The sequence below is a fragment of the Lynx canadensis genome, chromosome D3, assembly GCF_007474595.2.
Source record: "Lynx canadensis isolate LIC74 chromosome D3, mLynCan4.pri.v2, whole genome shotgun sequence".
Lineage (NCBI taxonomy): Eukaryota > Metazoa > Chordata > Mammalia > Carnivora > Felidae > Lynx > Lynx canadensis.
The window spans coordinates 72,262,686-72,283,705 of record NC_044314.2 but is presented as its reverse complement, the minus strand read 5'-3'; the positions used below and the strand labels follow the sequence as shown (position 1 = coordinate 72,283,705).

The 21,020-nt window shown below is 44.9% G+C and overlaps 1 protein-coding gene and 1 long non-coding RNA gene across 5 annotated transcripts in view; one reads left to right on the top strand and one right to left on the bottom strand.

Annotated features, from left to right (window-relative positions):
* Positions 1 to 21,020, bottom strand: part of LOC115528187 (E3 ubiquitin-protein ligase RNF185) — a 100,605-nt gene that overhangs the window by 45,874 nt on the left and 33,711 nt on the right. Inside the window, exons 1-2 of one of the 3 annotated variants that reach the window (XM_030336108.2) lie at positions 12,912 to 13,058; positions 1,548 to 1,647 (exon numbers count right to left, since the gene is read on the bottom strand). In XM_030336108.2, coding sequence (XP_030191968.1) covers positions 1,548 to 1,647; positions 12,912 to 12,927 — 116 coding nt within the window. In that variant the 5' untranslated portion in view covers positions 12,928 to 13,058. Of the gene's footprint in view, positions 1 to 1,547; positions 1,648 to 12,911; positions 13,059 to 17,328; positions 19,814 to 21,020 lie in introns of those variants that run through there. The other 2 variants (XM_030336107.2, XM_030336110.1) reach the window with 2 other exon arrangements.
* On the top strand, positions 13,211 to 20,108 carry LOC115528191. Of its 2 annotated transcripts, XR_003973167.1 has the most exons (3): positions 13,211 to 13,371; positions 14,174 to 14,314; positions 19,422 to 20,108. It is a non-coding gene; the product is annotated as an uncharacterized LOC115528191 (long non-coding RNA). The 2 variants fall into 2 exon arrangements; XR_003973166.1 differs by lacking the exon at positions 13,211 to 13,371 and having other exon boundaries at positions 13,378 to 14,314.

The following is a 21,020-nucleotide window of genomic DNA, read 5'->3' as shown; positions in this document are numbered from 1 at the left end:
CTGACACACACACAACATGCACACAAATATGTTCCCTAACAAGCTAGCATCTGACCAGACCCACACTTGCTGCAAGAATTCAGTACTAAGGTCAGCTCTGACCATCCATGACCTGTCTCTGTACCTCTTTTTGTCTTTTTGGTTTCAGGCCTCTCAACTGTGATATGAAGGGGTTATGTCACACAATAGGTGTGTGGTTCCCTTCTGGTTCTGAAGTTCTCTAGTGTTAAGAGAATCCAGAAATTCAAAAAATTAGCTTCTTCTACCTTGTCCTGCTTATTTTGGATGGAAAATATTAACACAAATAGGAAAACAGCAGGGATAAATATGACCCTATGGGTTAGGTGCCAAGGTGAGCCTCAGACTGGGAATTCATCAGGATTAGCTTCAGCTCTAAATGAAAGTGGTAGCCAAAGGTTTTATCTGTAGGGTCCCCTTATAGCTCCAATATTCTGCTCTAATCCTTATTAAATAAAGGTAGTAAGTAAAGGTAGAATCAACTTCCTTGAGGGTAAAAGGAAGAACCAAGGCAATTAGATCCACAGAGAAGACTGGAGAGCTCTCTGAATTAGAGCTGAAAGGGCAGAAAAAATGCTAGTTCCTCTCCAACTCTTCCAGAGGCCAGAACTCTCCAGGCCAACCCCCCACATAGTTCCCGGGTGGAGGCAAGTGCTTAAAGGTCAATTAAATTACTTGATATCAGCACGGGGGATGCTTTGCAACAAGAGCTGTGTGTGGGAGTTGGAATCTATAGCACATGGTGCCTGTCTACAGTCTGTCTCATTCTCAGGATGTGAGCAACAGCCCCACCACTTCAGACCATGAGGGCACACATGCCCACCCAGCCTCCGATGTGGAATGACTGTAGGCCAGGCACTGTTTTATGTTTTGGAGAATGCAGACAAGCTCCCACTCTTGAAGATTCCAATCTCACAGGGGAAAGAAACAACCATTCAGTGGGTGCCTACCATGTGCTAGGCCCTTGGCATATATGATTTCATTCTATCTTAACAAATCTATGAGATAAATTTTTAACATCCGTGTTTTCCCGATGAGGAAACTGAGCCTCAGACAACAGGAACAAATCTGACTTTAAAGTCTCTGTTATTTTCAAGAAACTGGGCTGCCTTCAAACAACAATCTCAGAGCTATAATAAAATTAAATAACAAAAAGCAGGAAACTAGGGAGGCATCCTGTGGTGAAGAGCTGGCTCTGCCAACTGCACTCAAGAACAACCCTTGAGGCACCTGCGTCATCAGTGGTGTAGCTGTGGGAAAGTCATTCTTTCTGGGTCTCAGTTTCCTCATCTGTAAAGTGAAGGTGCTGGGATACCCTGGAAAAGGCTGCTCCAATCCCCCTACCCCATTTCTAGCTGTACCTTGCCCACATGTGGCTCTTCCATTTGTTCATGTGCTCTTCCTTGGCACATTCTTCCCTGTCCTCTCAACCCATACCAAAATGGAAACTCTCAAGTCAGAAGCTTGTTTTTGTATTTTCCAGAACACGAAGTAGTGGCTGGCAAAGACAGGAGGACAGACCCACTTACCGGAAGCAAGAGCTGTGCCAGGCTTCGTTGACAGTCCTGTACCACCTCTGGCTTGGAGCAACGTGGTCCCCACAGCCCCGACACCTCCAGGCATCTTCACCTACACACAAAACCAGGAGGTTCAGAGGCCCAAAGTAGCAGGGGGCACAGGGACGGGATTCCTACCATGCAGAATAAGACCGAGTCAACAGACTTATATTGAAAGGGTGGTCCAGTGCTCTGCTAAATACACAATTCCTGCCTCCACAAGATCTTTGGTAAGCACTTATCCAGCTTGCTCATCTCCCCAGGGACAGGGAATTCATGACCTCAAAAGTAAGCCTCATTCCATTTTTTAGAAATGGTTCCGATTATTCCTTTTTCCACAAAACCTGCCTTTTCCTAGAACTTTTAGCCCTTGCTTATTATAGCTCTGAGTAGATTAAATGAACAAGGTCTCTTTCTTTTGACTTCCTATGACTGTTCTCAACCAGCACCCACAAAAACTTCTCTGGGTTAAACATGTTATTCCCTTTTCCTATTCCATCACTGAGTCCAGGAGCTCATTCATTCAACCAACATCATAGGTCCTCTTATCAGACCCATGGGTCCTCTCCAAGCTCTATGATGGAGACTGCTGGATAACATCATCTCTGTTCTTCAAGGAGCAAATCCACTGAAAAAGAACCCTTCTTCCACATTATAATTTTTCCCTTAGTAGAAGCAAAGTGCTATTTTAGTTAGGAGAAATTATGGGTATAGAAGGGAAAGAACATTTAATGAACACCTCCTATATACCAAGCCTTGTACTAGCTGCTTTCACAGACCCAATTGCATTTAATTCTCAAAACAATCCTGTGAAAGAGGTATTAAATTCATTTAGTGGGTGGGAGAACTCAAACCTAGGGCTAGAGGGTGACAGGCCACACAACAGATTTAGCATTCCAACTCAGGCCCAACTCATCCTAAAGCCCATGCTCTTTATACTCCACCATGTTAATTTCTGCTCATTCCACTTAGGGGAGTCAGAAAAATCTTTGTAGAGGAAGCTAATACTTGAGCTAAACCTTGAAGGATGGAGTAGATTTGCCAGGGGCTGAGAAAGGATGGAGAAAGGCTGTATAGGCTGAGAGATTAGCATGGGCAATAACACAGAGTAAATCCATGTCCCTCCAAAAGGGACAAAACACAATACTTCTGCTGTGGCTCTGATGTCAACTTCTTGAAATAAAGAAGGCAGCTGAGATCAAGCTATGGTACCTGACTCAGCCCTAGAAAGCAGGACAAGGTTGTTACAAGACTCCCTTGTACACTCCGTGTATGCAGCTTTGTTCTCTCTGGGTAACTCCAGACTGCCACAGGCACGGTGACAGTCACTGAACCCTGTTTCACAGGCACAGGGGTCATGAATAGACAATGCACATCTCCAGACACTTCAAGATTGCTCAGCAGCATTCTGGGGTAGCCAGAACACACAGGCAGCTGTCCTTATACCCCAGAGGAAAGTTAAACAAGCTGGCAGAAGGCTTTAAAACCTCGACCCACCTGCTCCTCTCCCCCAGTTCCATAGTGATAGGACATATATGCCATCATCACCTGAATCTAAAGTTCTCAGACTCTCAGGGCACCGGGGTGGCTCAGTTGGTTAAGTGTCCAACTTCAGCTCAGGTCATGATCTCAAGTTTTGAGTTCAAGCCCCGTGTTGGGCTCTGTGCTGACAGCTCAGAGCCTGGAGCCTGCTTCAGAGTCTGTGTCCCTCTCTCAGCCCCTCTTCCACTGGGGCTCTGTCTCTCTAAAATAAATAAAAGGTTTAAAAAAAATTAAAATTCTCAGACTCTCAAGAGGGGTCTTTTTGGTTTTTTGGATGGTAGTAATCAGAGAGTGCACTATAATCCTCACAAAGTCCAAGGTTCAAAGTCTGAGAGACTTACTCAAATTGGGTTATGGACAGTGGGTGAGACAAAGAATTAGTGAGAAGGTTTTCAATGAAGACAGGCATCCAAATGAATCTTCCAAGTTTGTTGTTGTTGTTGTTTTTAAGTTTATTTATTTCTTTTGAGAGAGAGCAAGCAGGGTAGGGGCAGAGAGAGAGAGAGAGGGAAGAGAGAGAATCCCAAGCAGACTCCACACCATCAGTGCAGAGCTTGATGTGGGGCTTGAACTCATGAACCATGAGATCATAACCTGAGCTGAAACCAAGAGTCAGACGCTTCCAACTTATAGAGGTACAGATCTGAAACATTTTTGGAACTCTTGCATGGAAGGGTTTTTAGAGTCAGTTTGTGAACTGCTGTGTCCTACCCTCAGCAAGTCTCATTATTCTAAGCCATATCTTATTTCTTATTTTTACTTTTTAACTGAAAGGAATGGTCTCTAACTTGACCACCCACTTACTCAACAATTCAGCATTTTGGCCCTGGATGACCTCTGGCTGTTTACAAAATTCAAAAAGGATCAGGACTTTCCACTATGAAGATATCTGAGGTAACTTGTTATTGACACACCCTCCAGAGCATGCCCTTTCCCCAGTCTTGAGAAACTCAAAGCCACTGAATGAACACTTATTTAGAACCTGCTTTGTGCTAGGCTCCAGGAGCACAAAATCAAGACCCCTACTCCCTTCTCTCATACCCACCTGGTTCCACCTTCCAAATGTTTCTCTAATCCTTCCCTGTCCTTCACCACAGCCTGAGTTCAGGTCTTTGGCTTCTTTTCCCTATCTGCCACACAGTCTTAGCTGGCTCACTCAGACTCCCCAGTGTCCACAGAAGAAAAGGCTCAATTGTTTAGCATGGCACTCCTGTAATAGATTCCATCTTATCCCACCTCTCAGAAGATGTGCACTTTCCATTATCTCTACCACTACTCCCTTCCCCATTGGCTCCTTCCAAGTATTATTTAAATTAGTTCAAGTCTTTCCCATTAAAAAAAAAAAAATCTGGATTCCATTTTCTGCTCTAGCTACCACCCTTCTTCCCCTTCACAGCCACACATATTAAAAAGCTGTCTACACATCACTGCTCTCATTTCCTCACTTCCCACCTGTTGCAATCTGACTTCCACCCTCACCATTTCTCTGAAACTGTCTCACCAAGGGCCAAAGTGACTGCTTATTGCTAAATTCAATGGACACGCTTCAGTCATTCTTTCAGCAAATATTTATTCTATGCCAACTATGTATCCAACCCTATACTGGGGAAAGAGCAGCAAATGAGAAAGAGATTCAACATAGATATGAAACAATAATATACTTATTTTAATTATAATTGGGGCAAGTGGTATGAAGGAGAAATCAAGTTCATAACTAGGAAAATGGGGTTGGAATAAAGCAAACAAGCATTCCTTAAGGAAATAATTTTTAAACTGAGCTCTAAAGGATGGATATGAGGGGTGCCTGGGTGGCTCAGTCGGTTAAGCATCCAACTTCAGCTCAGGTCATGATCTCCCAGTTCATGCGTTTGAGTCCCACATTGGGCTCTGTGCTGGCAGCCTGGAGCCTGGAGCCTGCTTCGGATTCTCTCTCTCTCTCAAAAATAAATAAAACATTAAAAACAAAAGGATGACATAAATTAACAGGCAGAGAGGAGGAGGGAAGGATAACACTGGAGATGGGAGTGGAAAGAAGACATGTGCAAAGGTCCTAAGGTAGGAACACAAAGTCCTCACATATCATTAAAGTTGGCTATTGTCAGCTCCAAAGGATGAGGGGAACCAAGACAGGTCCCTGGCCTACTGTAGTCCTTCAACAAACTTTTACTAAAGGAATGAATGGCCGTCCACAAGGTGACCCCAAAGAACCTTTATCTCTCATCAGCAACAAAGGGATGCTCTAAATCACATCTTGATCTATTTTCTGTTTCTGCCATTCACATTTATGTTCTTGTATCCTAGCATTCACATCTTGAGCTATTCTGTGTTTAAGATACTTTACTGCCTTTTCCCTTAATCAAATTTCTATCCTTCTTTGATGGTCCCCCAAAGGCAGACACTGTTTGTTCCATTTTGTCTATACCTGCTTTACATCATTTGTTTTGTAATTATAGTTCATTATGTTTCTACTTCCTTCAGTCCCACCCTCTCTGTGTGCCCCATCCCCACTCCCAGCTCTAAAGGACAAAGACTGCATCTTGATTATCTTCAAATCTCCAGGGCCTAGCATAAAACCTGGTACAGAACAGAAACTCTTTGTGTGGCAAATCCAACTGAAATGTTGGATCCAGCTGCCAACTATGAAGGTAATTTCCGAAGATAAGCTCCAACGGTCAGCAGGGATGATTCCACTCAATAAGTATTCAGGTTCTCAGGATGACTACTTATGGGTAAAGCCACATGTGGATGTGCAGGCCTCAGTTTATCTGTTATGCATTCACACTGTTTTTCACTTAGAGTACCTGAGCAAGAATATTCACCCAGAACCTTCAGCTTCTCAAAACCAAATACTCTTCAAAAGGATACTCTTGGCTTCTTCAGCTCCCTACAGCCCTGAAAGTTGATGATCCTTTTGCATCTTTTTTTTTTTTAAGTAGGCTCTACACCCAATGTGGAGCCCAGTGTGGGACTCGAACTCACAACCCTGAGATCAAGACCTGAGCCAGATCAAGAATAGGACACTTAACTGAACCACCCAGGCACCCCCAACTTTTTTTTAAAGTAGGCTCTACACCCATATGGGACTTGAACTCATGACCCCGAGATCAAGAGTTGCATGCTCCACTGACTGAGCCAGCCAGGCATCCCAACTCTCTTACAACCTTTATTCTAAGAAATGAAAGAGAAATATAATAATACAAAGACCTAGCAGTTTCTGTGAGGCCAAATGAAAGACCCATCCAGAATCCAGTCTGCCTGGGAAATATTTCCTCTCAGAAAATACCTCATTGTACCAGGACATTTACTCTCTCCCTCCATAGTGTTTATCTCTCATATTTGCAGACTTATCAACAGTGGCTACTGATTGTCAGAGGCCAGAAAGGGAGTTTGATTAAGTATATGTCCCCAGTAGCCTCAAAACAATAAGGGGCCCTTAGTAAGTGTTTAATAATCAGAAAACTGTACCTTCACAGTTACTATTGGAATTTGTTGCTTTTAAGAAGTTGTAAATGTGCCATGCAAAGGGGGTGAGAATTACAACAAATGGTTCATTACAAAGGTTCTCACCTTCAGGATCTTTTGAATCCTGGTACAAAATATATTGTTTAAAAAAAAAAAAAAAAAAATATATATATATATATATATATATATATATATATATATGTAAAATCAATTTACATATGCTTCTCTCCCCCAACTTAATAACTGATGATGTGATTCTCAAATAATCTGTGAATTCACTGGGGCAGGCACTAGGATGACAGGATGGTAAGGCTGGAAGGGCCTTTAAAAATCATCTACTCTAGTCCAATCCTTTCATTTTTTTGAAAGAAAAATGGGCTTGAAGAAGGAGAGTCAAGTTGCCTAACCATCAGAAAGCTGGTCCGAGAGGGGCTCAAACCCAAGTTCTGAAACTACCAGACCAGTTGCATTTTTATTATTGTATGCAGCCTTAGACAAGTTAGGACTTGCTTAAGACTACACAGTTATTCAGTGGAAGGGCTCAGCCTGGTACTCCAGCCCACAGCCAGTGCATTTCCCACAAGACACTAACATTCCCCTTAATCTTGGTCTAAGAGCTGGGTTTCTGCAAACTAGTCCTTTTCAGACTTCAAAGTGGTGAGAAATTTCCAGGTACTGAAAGCTCATGAGACCATAAAGCCTAACCTGAACCAACATGCACAGATCCTATCCTTTCATTTGAGAAAAATCTTTGATGCTTCTCATGTTCCACTAGACAATGAGAACCAGGAACAAAACCCAGCCAATTCAGTGCAGCACAAAACAACAAGGATGGTAACTGCTGTGCCCCCCTGGGAACTGGCAGGTCAGGTGTATAAATCCCACTTGTTCCAGGATAAAGCAGGAAGCAGAGGGGCAGGGCAGCAACCGGTGATGAGCAGCCAAGAGAGAAAAGATCACCCTTTAATGAAGTAAGTACCAACAAGACTAACATTGTTCCTCTAGATACTCTCCCCTATATCCCAAAGATTTTTCCTCTGCACTAGCTTCCAAATATTACCAAGGGGAGTGTCTATAGAAGAAATATGACATGATTTTTAAAGGACTTTCTGGACTTCTCTGAACCTTAGATTCTTCTTTCATAAGAAGTGGGATCAAATTATTTCTTCTAGCTCTGAGTTAGTGACACCAAATGAGGGTCTCTCATTTTGCAGGTTAAGGCACATACACAGACATCTCAGAAGGTTGATTTTTGCTGTTGTTTCCATCTGCCCTTTAGTAGTAAGGGTCAACCAGAAGAGCTGGAGTAACCTAGGTGTGAAACCTGGTTCTGTGTCCTTGGGCAAATTATTTAACCTCTCTGAGCTTGTCTCCCTTAATCTTTAAAAAGAGAATAACCATCTATACCTTATAGGATTCCCAAGAGGATTAAGAGAAATAACTAAATATATGTGAAAATACTTCCTGCAGTGCCTGACACTTGGTTGGCAACTGAAAGCTTTTCTTCTTTCTTTCATGTATATCTAGGGGGTTGGCAAGGGAAAAGGTTGAGTTGAATTACACTAACCTCTAAAATCTGAAGGGAACATTTTCAAAACAAATTCAGCAAATTTTTTCTACGTGCCCATGTGCAAGACAAAGACTATGTCATGAACTTCTGGGGCCCTTGGTGAGTACTCAGGCGGGTGACAGAGACAAGGGGATATGTACAGAAATAACACGTCAGAGAGGGACAAACCAGTTGCTGGGAGCAGGGCAAACTTAGTAGGGTAATAGGATACTTGGTAGAGAAACAAGTGAGACAGATGGTTCCTGTGGCTTTCCAGCACTCAGGTTCTCACTTCCAACCATAAGTCTACTTAGCTGTGAATGAATAGGCATTTTCTTATCAGAGAACTGGTTAACCAATTAATACATTCCCAAACAGTAGTTCTCTACTCATTGTCAAAGATAGGGGGAAAAAAATTAACTACTTTGAGTCCTTACAATGTGCCTGGTGGTGTTCTAAGCACTATGCAAACATGAACTAATCAAATATAAAGATCCTATAAGATGAAGACTAGTATTGAAGGATTATTATTGTTCCCATTTTATGAAGAGAAAATTGAAATGCTCAATTAACAAGTATTAGATCTGGGTTTAGACCACAGGTCTGCTAACTCCAAAGTCTATGTCTTTATATTTAGATTTTCTTCCCTAGAAAAAGGAAATTACAGGCAGAAAGACTTGACATAGAATACCAGGGTGGATGATCAAAGTATATTCTAAGAGAACTCGGCAATGGTTTCATGTTCTAGCTACTGCTGGGTATAGATTAATAGGTAAAAGAGTCTAATTCTTGCTACTATATAAACAAAGTCAACAGTGAGAAGGAAGATAGGCTTGTAAGAGAATGCTAGAGCTCTAGGTCCTCTCACTGAAATGCCAAACTGATCCTGCGTACACACAAACTGATCCTGCATCCGTTCCTAATATGCCCCTGAACCCTAGCCCTTCCAGGTTGCAGGTAATTCCTGTGGTCAATGCCTTCTTCTCCATTCCTATCACTAACACTTCACCTCAGGGCCCACTGTATCACCCCCAGATGGGTGCCTTCCTTACTCTTGTCCAATCTATCATGCCCACCAATGCCAAATTGATACACACAAAATACACACATCATCATGTTCTCTGCCTCTAAACCTATGGTCTCTACTGTAGTCTGAAAAATTCCACAAATCTAGCATTAAACCCTCCACAGTCTGGCTTTACCTACCCTCTCAGCTTTGTCTTTCACTTCCTGTAACTGCCCCATTTCTCCATTCTTGCCTCTATCACCCATATCAATTCACCATCCCTTGTGAGAACCTTGAAACTTGCCCAGCTATGCTTCCTACTTCCAGTTTCTTCCCTACCAGGATATCATACTGCACCCTCACCCCCACCACTTTTAATCTACCCAAGACTTCTCAAATTTTACCTCCTAGAAGTATCTCCTGACCAAATCTGGTAGCCACCCTGGACACCTTGCTGTTGTTCAAACATGCCAAGTACATTCCGGGCTCAGGGCCTTTGCTCATTCCCTTCTATTCCCGACATCTTAAATGTTCTTCCCTCAGATATCCAAATGGCTTACTCCCTTCCTTCATTTCTCTGCTTCGATGTCATTAATCAGGGAGGCTACCCTTCCCTGACCTCCAACTGTTCCTATGACTTTATCCTACTTTATTTCTCTTCAGAGCATTATCCCTGATGTTGATATTCATATTTACATACTGTCTATCTCTTCCATCAGAATACACACTCTGAGGGGTACGTTGATGGCTTAGTTGGTTGAGTGTCCCACTTCGGCTCAGGTTGTGATCTCACAGTTCCATTAGTGATTTAGACCCCCACATTGGGCTTGCTGCTGTCAGCCGGTCAACACAGAGCCCAGTTCAGATCCTCTGTCCACCTCTCTCTCTGCCCCTCCACCACTTGCGCTCTCCCCAAAATAAATAAATACTAAAAAAAAAAAAAAAAAAAAAAAAAAAGAACACATACACATACTCTGTTAGGGAAGGGATTTGGTCTGTTTTGTTTCCTGTTGTTTCCCCCAGGGCCTAGAAGTGCCTGGCACGTAATATGAACTCAATATATATTTGTGGAATGGATGCATGAATAGAGTTCTTCAACATCTTTTAAATTCCATAATGTTATCACACACAGGCCTTCTAAAAATTTGTCCTGATTTGCCCATTTTTTTCTTAATTACTCTCAACTGACAGTGAATTTCTCAAAGGCACAAACCACATATTATTCATTTCTACAAATATTTATTAAGGACTTATTATGTGCTATGTCTCAAGTAGCCTGGAAAATTGGAAAGAGCACTGGAGGAGAAATCCTAGTTTAGTCCTGACTCTACCATTAGTTGAGTGACCCTAGACAAATCCATTTTTCTCCCTGGGCCTCAGTTTCTTCATACATGAAACAAGGAGAGTAACATTATCAAGTCTCTCCTGGCTCTAGCATCTGTTAAAATTTATAAGAGGTAAAACTTGGCCCAGCCCAGTGCCTTAGACATCACAGTACTCAGTAAATATTTGGTTTCTTTGTTGTTGATTCTCCCGTTACACAGGAATCTGAGTTGTCTTGGAACAGTTCGGACAGAACAAGTAAAAGTTTAAGCCCCACTTCCTTCTGACTCCACAGGATAATCTCATTCTAATGTTTGTGATAATAAAGAATTCTGGTGTTTGTGAGAGGGTAAAGCACTGAATTTGAAGTTGGAAAATATGAATTCTCATCACCGCCATTTCCTTTGCCGTACAACCTTGAACAAGTCATTTCTGAGCCTTAGTCTCCCCATCCATAAAAAAAGGCATAGTGGCCTACTCACAGCTCTTCATAGGCACCTTTTAATGCTGCTCCATCTACCTGGAATGTTCTTTGCCCTTTCTTTGCTGGACTTACTCTCTACTTATTCTCAAGGATCAGCATAAACTTGCTTTTTAAAGGAAAAGTGTCTTCTTGCCACTCTCCTCACCCCTGGTGTACTCTTACAGCACTTACTTCCACTGTTTATCTCAAATTATTATAGCATTTATTTCTATTATTACCTCAATTATTTACTATCCATCTCTAAGGCTGTATCCACCACAAAGGCAAGGACTGTATCCATTTTGTTCATCATTTTACTACTCAGTGCTTGCATAAGCACAAAAGTATTCCACAGATATTCTTATGGACAAATGTCTAAACTAATACACCTAGACACTTTAATGCCTCTACAAAGCTTTTTGGTTCACTCAGAGAAATCTAATAAACACTTATTGCACTCTAAGATCTTTTACAAGTTTCTGAGAATCAAGGTTCGAGACAGGTAACTGACATACATGGAGGTTAGAAAAAAAGTCACTGGAAATCATTTGAACTGAAACACTCTGGAAGCTTAAAAAAAAAAAAAATCAGAGAGAAAGGGACAGGGAACATTTTTACTCCTAGTCTTCTCCAGAAGCCTATTATCCAGAATGAAGAGAAAAATCCCAAGCTTCCATGGTAAGGAAATGACCCACTGGTGGCCTGGTCCTTGTATTCAGGATGGAGGAAGTGACTGTCCACAGGCTGAAAGCCAGGAAATGGGGGCAGATATCCAAGACAGCCTCCCTCCTCCACCATTCCCTTCTGTCACCTCTAGAAAACTTCTGGATGCTGACCCTGGTCGACCTAGAGGCTGGGCCTCCCACACAGGTGGCTGGGAAACAGAGGCAACAGAAAGTCCTAGTGCAGGGGGACAGGCAGGAGGGCAGGAAGCTGCAGGGTAATGTGTGAGGTGACCGAGAGGGGACTGTAGGCTCAGCTAATCTAACTCTGAAGCTACCCTTTACCTTTGGACAACTCTTCGCTCTAAGAGGTGTTTGGCCACATTCTTCTCCTGTCTCAGAGAGGCCAAGGGAAGACCCAGCTCCCATGGAGGGTCCAGAACGCGAAGTGGCCTACCTTCCCCAGGAAGAATGCTTCACTCTCTCCCTAACCCCTAATCCGTGTCCTAAACCCCAAGGAAGCCCACACTCCCAGCTTCCTGCAAAGAGCCCTAAGACCTGCCTAAGATCACAGGCACCAAGATACCCGTGAGACGCCCTGGATCCGGTCAGAAGTCACAACTATCCTCATTTCCCACAGAAAACCCAGAACCCAGGGTAACTCTCCATCCCCATATAACTGGCCCAAACCCTGAGAATCCCTTCCTTACTCTCCATATTCCACAAAGCCCTCACTCCAAGAGAACTCAGGCCCCAGCTTTCTTAGAAAGAATTTTATTTTTTTTAAAGTTTTGATTTATTTATTTTGAGAGAGAGAGAGAGAGAGAGAGAGAGAGAGAGAGAGAGAGAGAGAATATGAATCCCAAGCAGGCTCGGCACAGTCAGCGCAGAGCTCAATGCGGGGCTCAAACTTCCCAACCGTGAGAACGTGACTTGAGCCAAAACCCAGAGTCGGAGGCTTAACCGACTGCGCCACCCAGGCGCCCCCTTAGAAAGTTTTCATTTGGGGACCTGCGGCCGCCAGATTCACAAAAAAAAGCTGGTTCCCTCACAGAGCCCAGCATCCCTTCCTCGAGGGACCTCAACCCTCAGCAGCCCAACCCGCATATCCCTCGCATCCTTCTGTCTTCGGCCCCCCAATTCCCGAAGCCCCACAACCTCCGAGTCCTCGGGGAGCGTTGTGCTCACTTCCCCAGTTCTCCTGCTAAAGTGCTGGGGTCCATGGGGGTCCACTCAGCCCGAAACTCCCGAGGCTGCCAGCTCCCTTCAGGCGTCCTGGGCCCGGGCTTCCGAGATAACGGCGGAACAGAACGGCGCGGCCCTTCCTTACCCGACTGGGCGGCCATGGTTCCGGGGACGCGGAAATGGGGAGGAGGTGGTGGGGAGTACAGCAACTCCTCTCAACTCTCGCAGCCGTCTCAAGCGCGGGAGGATCGCGGCCCCCCGGCGCAAGCTGGATGCACCGCCTACGGCGCCCGGGGAGGACCAAACCGCACCTGGCACGGGGGCCCGCCCGCCGACGCCCCGCCCCGCTGACGCCAGGCCACGCCCCCTGACTCGGGCTTTGTGGGGACCCTGGTGCCTCCCAGAGAGAGCGACGCCTTTTGTTGAGTGCCTGAGCTGGTAAGGGTGATTGTCCGCGGCCGTGGGGTGGTTTGTCAGCATAGTCCCCGGGACTCCAGGGAGGTCTCAACAGGAGATCCTCAGCCCATTTTACAGATGGGGGCAGCTGAGGACCCGAGGAAAGAAGTTCTATTACCTCAAAATGGCTCAGCTCACTAGGAGCAGAGGTGAGATGGGAATCCAGGTCGCCTAACTCCCAGGCAAAAGCTCTTTCTAGTAGAGTGTTTAGGACCAAGAATATGAATATGGAGGGGCGCCTGTCTGGCTCAGTCATTAGAGCATTCCATTCTTGATCTTGGGGTTGTAAATTCGAGCTCCGTGTTGGGTGTAGAGATTGCTTAAAAATAAAAATCTTAAAAAAAAAAAAAAAAGGAATATGAATATGGAGAAGCTACTCCACAAATAACTTTGGGAATTTAGAGTGGACTTTTCTTAGGCTTCCAGCTCAAAGAAGCCACTTATCTGCCCCACTGTGAGTAAGCTGGCACTTAGTAGATAATCTCTAGGTCAAAGATGGTGTGAAGGTGGTGCAACCAGCATTCTAGGGGCAGATTCTTATCGGGACCAAACAGGTATATAAATAAATGCAGCACACCAGATCTTCCAAATTTTCAAGACAAGCCCAAACTCCAGGTATTTAGGTGAATTTTCCCACTTTTTAAAATGTTGGTAACATTCAGAAATTCTAAAAATGCCATGTAGACTAAAGGGGACACACTTGTAGACTGGATTTGCTCTGCTGGCTCTTCTTTGTGGAGGAGAGAGCCCTGGACAGGGAGTTAGAACAGCAGGCTGGTTCCTGGCAGCTGCTAGCTGGCTGAGGGGCCTTGAGAACCACTTTCTTTCACTGGGTTTGGGAGGGAATTGGGGTCCTCTATGCGACAAAGGGTGGGCTGCATCAGCAGGACCCTGCAGCCCTTCCCATCTGATTCTCCTGTGATGCGTGTTTGGCGACTGTCATTTCCTTAGACTGGACTTAGGTCATGGGAAAAGTGTCCAAATGACCAGGAAGAGGCAGGAATGGGGCCCAAGGAAATGGATCATGACACCCCCGCTAAAGACAAAGTTCAACTCTGCTGCTGTCTGGCTCCAGCACTCCAATAAGCAAAGGTGGGCACAATTCTCTTTTCTTCCTGACCTGTGTGATCCAAATAGGAAGCAGGTCAGATGTTTCTCCTCTGGGTGTGGCAGGTGGCTCCTGAAATCCTGAGTATAGAGAAAGTGCTGAGGGGGTGGGGGAGGGAATGTGCCTGACTTCCGGTAATTCCTGGGAAACTCCAGCGGTTGGCTTTACAGTTTCTGAAGAATTTCTGGTCTGATTATAGCAACTACAGGATTGTGTGTTGAATTAAAGTGGCAGGGATCCAGGGGACTCTGACAAGCCACCTCATGGTAGGCAAAAAGGGAGCAGGGATTTTATTCACCCTACACATGCAAAGAGGTAATGCTGTATTTTGCCAGGCACACAGGCACTGGAAGCTTTGGAACCAAGACCCCTGTTTGTCTTCCCTCTCCCTCAGCCCCACAGCAAGGCACCCAGGTCTGTCTTTTCTCCCTCCTTACCCTCTCTCTTTCCACTTCTTTCCCACCTCCAGCCTCATGGTGTTCACTGGCAGGGAGTAGGGGGATAACCAACTCCCCCAAGTTCCTTCCAGGGAAGTTTAGGTAACTCTTGAGAAATGCAAATTGAAATGTAAAGAAAGAAAATAGCAATCTGTAGAAATGTATAACCAAAAGATATCTTTCCAGTATAGGCCCAAAGAATATTCCAAGATCACTTGTGAACTCCAGGGGGATTTCTGGAAGACAGAAAATCCTGGGTAGGGAGAAGATGTGAGTTTCTAGCACCCAAGTCACCCGTTCACGCTTTGATTACCCCACCATAGTTTGGTCAGTCCCTAAGGCCAGATCCTGCTGACTGACAATCAACTCTTTGGACCTATAGAAATGAGAACCTGGACACTGAAAAACACCTGAAGGTTCTGACTCTGCCATCCTGAGGGAACGGGTCTACTGATTCCCAGCTATACCTTCCGATTGTCACTTACACTTTCATCAAATTGATCCTGTCTTTGGCCTCTAGTCTCTCCACTCCTAGAATCAGTCCCATCCAAGAGCAACTGATTAATCCTTCAGAATTATGTGTCTGCTCAAAAACCTTCAATAGCTCCCTGTTGCCAACAAAACAAAGGCTAAACCAGGCCCTCATGAGTGAACTACATCTCACTTTGCAGGCTTTTCTCCTACTCCCTTCACTCCAGAACTGTTTTTCCAGAATACATTCTGCCCTTGTACCACTCTGCCATTTCCCTCCGTGTTCTTTGTAATTTTGTTGCCCCTTTCTACCTATTCTAGTTTCTAAATGCTTAACACATTATCTTCAATTATAACATTTTGCAAACCCTGTGAACTAATCTAAATATGCACTGATACAATAGCCATTAGCACATGTGGCTATGTAAGTTAAAATGAAATAGAACTTAAAATTAAGTTCCTCAGTCCACTAGCCACATTTCATGTGCTTGCTAGCCACATGTGCCTAGTGGTTACTGTGTTGGACAGTCCAGATAGAGAACATCTCCATCATGACAGAATGTCCTGTTTTAGACAATGATCAGTAAGGGCTGCTAACATCACAAAAAGGGACTGCCAGGCATCATGTGCCTCATGAAATGATGCAACAAGAGGTATATAGTACCATTTATGACATAGTCTTACTAAATACCCAAGCCTGAACCTGGTCAAGCTTCTGGATTTAACAATTTACAGGAAATACAAGAGTAAGAGGAGCTTATTAACACCACAGTGATGCATATAGCAAAACTGAAGCTGTGGGAAACTCAATAGGACAAATGACAGATAAACTTCGGGGTGCCTGGGTGGTTCAGTTGGTTAAGTATCCGACTTCGGCTCAGGTCATGATCTCACAGTTCATGGGTTTCAGCTCTGTGTTGACAACTCAGAGCCTGGAGCCTGCTTCAGATTCTATGTCTCCCGCTCTCTCTGCTCCTCCCCCACTTGCACTCTGTCTCGCTTTCAAAGATAAATAAACCTTAAATTTAAAAAAAACATGTAAACTGTAGAAGTAAGAAAAGAGGAACCTATGGATGTAATAAGAGACTTAGGAGACCTCCAATAGCAAGATATGGATCTGATTTGGATCTTAATGCAAGCAAACTGAACAAAAAAGTTGAGACAACTAGGAAAATTTGATCAATGATTGGATATATGATGACATTAAGGAATTATTGTTAATTTTTTCAGGTACATAAAATAGTATTTTGGTTGTTTTTGAAAATCCTTATCATTGAGATGCATATTTGAAATACTTAATAGATGGCATAGGACTAGGACTTGCTTCAAAATAGTCCAGGCAAGAGAAAGGGAGCAGTATGAGAGTGGGGACAAAACAGGATTGGACAGGAATTGATGGTTATTGGGGTTGGGTCATAGGTATGTAGCGGCTTTACTGTCCTATTCTACTTCAGTGCATGTTTTGTTTTCCATCTCTTATTGGGCTTATGAGTTCTTGGAGATCCCTGATCTTTGCATTTCCTACCATATCTTAGTGCTGTTCAACTTGATTAAAGCCTTAGGTCAAAGTGGAAGAGAGGGAGAAAAGAGACCTTTTCAGAGGGATGACCTTGTAGCTCTATTGTGTGTGTGTGTGTGGGGGGGGGGGGGGGTGGAGCCTGAGGTGAGGCCAGGTTTGTAACCTATCTTCCATCTCATACTCTGCTACTGAGGAACCTTAGGGAGCTGTACATCCACTGCTCCAGGTAGAGGGCTTGGCCAGGGTCCCATCTGCCCTGTTGCAGAGCATGTGAATAACCTGTGATTGTCCTCAAGGTTCTGATTGTCCACAAGCTAAGCTCCATTGTGGTAGCCTTAAGCTTAGGAATTCCATACACTTGTCAGGACTAGGGCTGTCAGGTTACATCTTGGGTAGGACTGTATATGCAGCCAGTCCTCTAGCCTGTGCTTCTCATCCCTAATTATTGATGGCTGCCTGAGTCCCACGTATACAGAAGTGTTTCCCAGAGGCCAAATCAGTGTGATTACTCCCCAACCCATTCACGCTCCCCCCCCCCTCCCCAGTTACACAGACAAGTCCACAGCTCACAGTAATGTAAAACCATTTGTTTAATTCTAAATCAAATCACTTTCACAACAGTGAAAATTAGTGACTGGTCAAGATGTGCCACTTTACATGGTGTCATTTTCTGACTGTGGTTGGGACCTGGTCCTAATCCACAAAGGTGGCAGGGGCGGGGGGGGGGGGGGGCGGGCTGGACGCCAACATAGAAAACACACAAAAGAAACGAAAACTGCCTTGGCAGAGGGGCAAGGTGGTGAGCCTGCAGAGGGGTGGTGGGAAGGGGGTTTCCTGTTGGGGCTGAGCCAGCAGTCCCAAGTTGGCTCTCCTGCCCCAGCTCCCAGTAGAGGGTGAGTGGGGGGCCTAGAAGGTTCAAAATCAAAGGGTACATGGCCAACCTGCCTTGGCTCACAGGTTCCTGGGATGCCTTTGCTGGTGGAGTTCTCCTGGGCTCACTCTACTTCGTCAAAGAGTCCCAATAATTTGTCTTCCTACCCACAACCCTTTCTTTTTTAACTTTTCTTCTGGAAACCCATTTCTGTTGGGCCCATCTATCTGAAGTCCTCTCTCTCACCACTAGGTGGGGCTACTGCACTGAGCGATCTCACCAATTCACTTGTGCTGAGAGGTTGGGGTCCCTCTGACTTTTGGGATTTCCAGGAGGTGATAAAAAGAGCACTCTTGAGTGGGTGTCCCAAGAATGTTTAAAATCCATCAGGGACACTGTAAAGCTGGTAGCTTAGTCCTACCAAATGGATTCGGCAAATGAACCACCTTTTCAACACTTAACGTTTTGTCTGATTAAACACTGAACTCTGGCATTGACAGGTACAGAAGGGAAGGGGTGGGGGCTGTGGACAGGAGAGGACTTCCCCTGTCTTCCTCAAGGTCTTGGTTTCCACATGCTATGCAGAGCCACAGCTGGAAAAAAGCACTAGGTGGGGCTTTCTACCACTTATTGGCTATGGCTAGGGGTGAGCCAGGAGCAATGTGGACTGGTAAAGTGACAGAGAGGCCCCCAGAGGAAGTCCATCTTCCACGACCCCTGGGATCTCCTGGAAGAGGCTGAGTTTCTAGGAAAAGGCCTGACCAGGAGAGTGAGAACCATTCCACAAGCGAACTGTCTTCCTGCCTGGAACCACTCCCTCAATCAGATTCTGAGGAAAAAGTTTGTGAACTAGAAAAACAAGTCAAGGGCTTGGGAAAATGATTCCCCTGGAAATTTCCTGGGGAAAACCACACCATGTCATCGTGCTGAGGCTCTCTAGGCCCTGCTGTCTGGCATTAAAAATCATCAAGGGTTGCCTGCTCCATAGTTGCATGATTCCCTGGTTTTAGTACACATACAAGGAGTTTTCAGGGGTATCCACCAAGCCATACCCAAATCAGGGTCATATGCGGATCTCCCCACTCCTGCTTCTTCATAAAGGACAATTTGGCTTCTGGGGAAGATGGTCTTCAACATGCGCTGACTTGACAAAGCCCCCAGTTCCCGTTGGGTGGGTCTGAGAGGACGCACTTGGAGCTTTTGTACGCTTGGGGAAAGGGCTGCTTGTTCAGTTCCTACATCAGAGCTCCAAATCCCATCAGAGTCCCAATGGCAGGTCTTTCCTGATGCGTAGTCCTGGCTTCAGCAGCAGTCTCGGCTGTGTATCCTCTGGCAGAGAGGCGCAGATGCACGTATTTTTGGGGGGAGAGAGGATGGGAAATCTGTGAGTGAAACCACATGTCTCTGGGGATAATACACACCAGGAAACCAGGAGGTCATTCAAGCCACTCTCTGCAGCCAGAGACTGAGCATGGCCTAGAGCCAATAAAAGATCTTTGGCTCTCTGGTGAATTCATGAAGTGACTCCAGCTTTAGATGCTGCAATTATGATCTTTATAGGACAGCAATTTCTTGCATTTCTGCTAAGGAGGAGGAGGAAATAGAACACAGCAGCACTGGGATCTGGAGCCTCACTATATGGGGAGTCCCACTGATTTTGGAAGCCACTTACCAAGGGGTATTTAAAGAGATGAAAGAAAGTTTCTATTTGGTTCATCCCTTTGTTTTTGTAATATTAAATTCAGGTGAAATTGTACTGACAATTTCTCTTTTCCTGCCTCTTCCCTGTGCAGAGTCAAGACCTGCTAAGCTGGTTGGAACAGGACTTCATGGTGTAACGCATGAGAGACGACTCAATGCCAAAGACTGAGGTTACAGCAGGGTGTTTACAGCAGTGGCCATACTCCAGAGTCCTTGACAACAGGTCTTGAGTCCCAAAGCTCTGATGGAGAAGCAAAACTCCTTGATGTGTTACTGACCCCACCGATTCCAGGGGTCAGGATTAGCCAGGGAGCCAAACATCGAGAGTGGGTGTGGCATGTCACCAGTCCAGAGGCCCTGCCGTGGATATAGGCTGGGACCCAGCATTAGGCAATCAACAGCCAGAACATGATCACCAGGGCCACAAACAGGAAGAGGCGTGATAGGAACTGCTCATCCACATACTGGGGTGTTCCAGGGACAGCTGGGAGAAAGGAGGGAGAAAAGAGGCTGTCAGAACACTGCAGCTGTGAGCACTGCCTGTCTGGGCCAGAATTGAGAACATCAATCTTCATCTCTTTAGAACAGAACTCTGCACACTAAAAAGATTTCCAAACCCCAAATAACATCAGGCAAAACAAAACTTGAATTATGAAGATATGTGGAATAATATAACAATGAGGACAAGGTCTCCAATTTATCCTAAGAGAGTCTGGTCTGCAGATGTACATAAAACAGGAAGCTCTTAGAGGAAACAATAAAAGAAAAGCTGCTGTTAAGCCTCTTCTGTGTGCTAAGTGTTTTGTACACACACCTTGCTGGGTATTATTATTCCCATTTTGTGTAAGTAGAAACTGAAGCACAGGTATGAGGTGACCTGCCCAAGATCACAAAGTTCACAAGTTAGTGGCAGAGCCCCAGTCATGCTCTCAGCCTCTCTGCATGCTGCCTTGAGTCACAGAGTCTCTAGATTCTGGCACTGTTGAGCATGGAGGGGTCTTAGCCCCACATAGAGTGCCTTCCTTTTCTAGAGGATAGAACTAGGGCCCAGACAAGGCAAAATGGCTTGTCTCTTCCATCACACAGCAAACTAGGGACAGAACTGGGCCTCCACTCCTCCCTGCTGTGAGAAAAGCTATGTAGGGCCCCCTGTCCAGACTTTGGGGGAATGAGTGTATGAAAACCAATCCAGGATGGGCAAACATATCAAACATGATAAAGGAAACTGTGATTGTAGCATGGGGATAAAGTGATCTCTGGATCAGTCTAGTCTGGCTATAGAGCTCTCTTTAACTGAGGAACCCAGGTTGAGCCCTGGACCAGGAAGAAGAGTACACCCTGCCCTGTGGGGTCTCCTTCCTTTGAGAAAATATGTAAATGAAGGAGAAACCTTTGAGGTGAAGGAGGTACAAAGGGCATTTCAAGATTTCTTGATGCTATACTATTCCCCAGACAGGTGCTCTGATTATTCATGCAGGCAGGCAGTCAACAAAGACTTACTGATTGCCTGCTATATGCCAAGCATCAGGGTAAAGGCCAAAGAAAACTGGGATGACCCAGGAGTAGGTTTCTGTCCCTAAGAGCATAAGCTTCTGGCCAGGAACCACACACTGGTTCCTTCTGCAAATACACTGAGTCCATCACAAATGAGGCTCCAATGAGTACAAGCAGAATTCAACCAACTTCAGCAC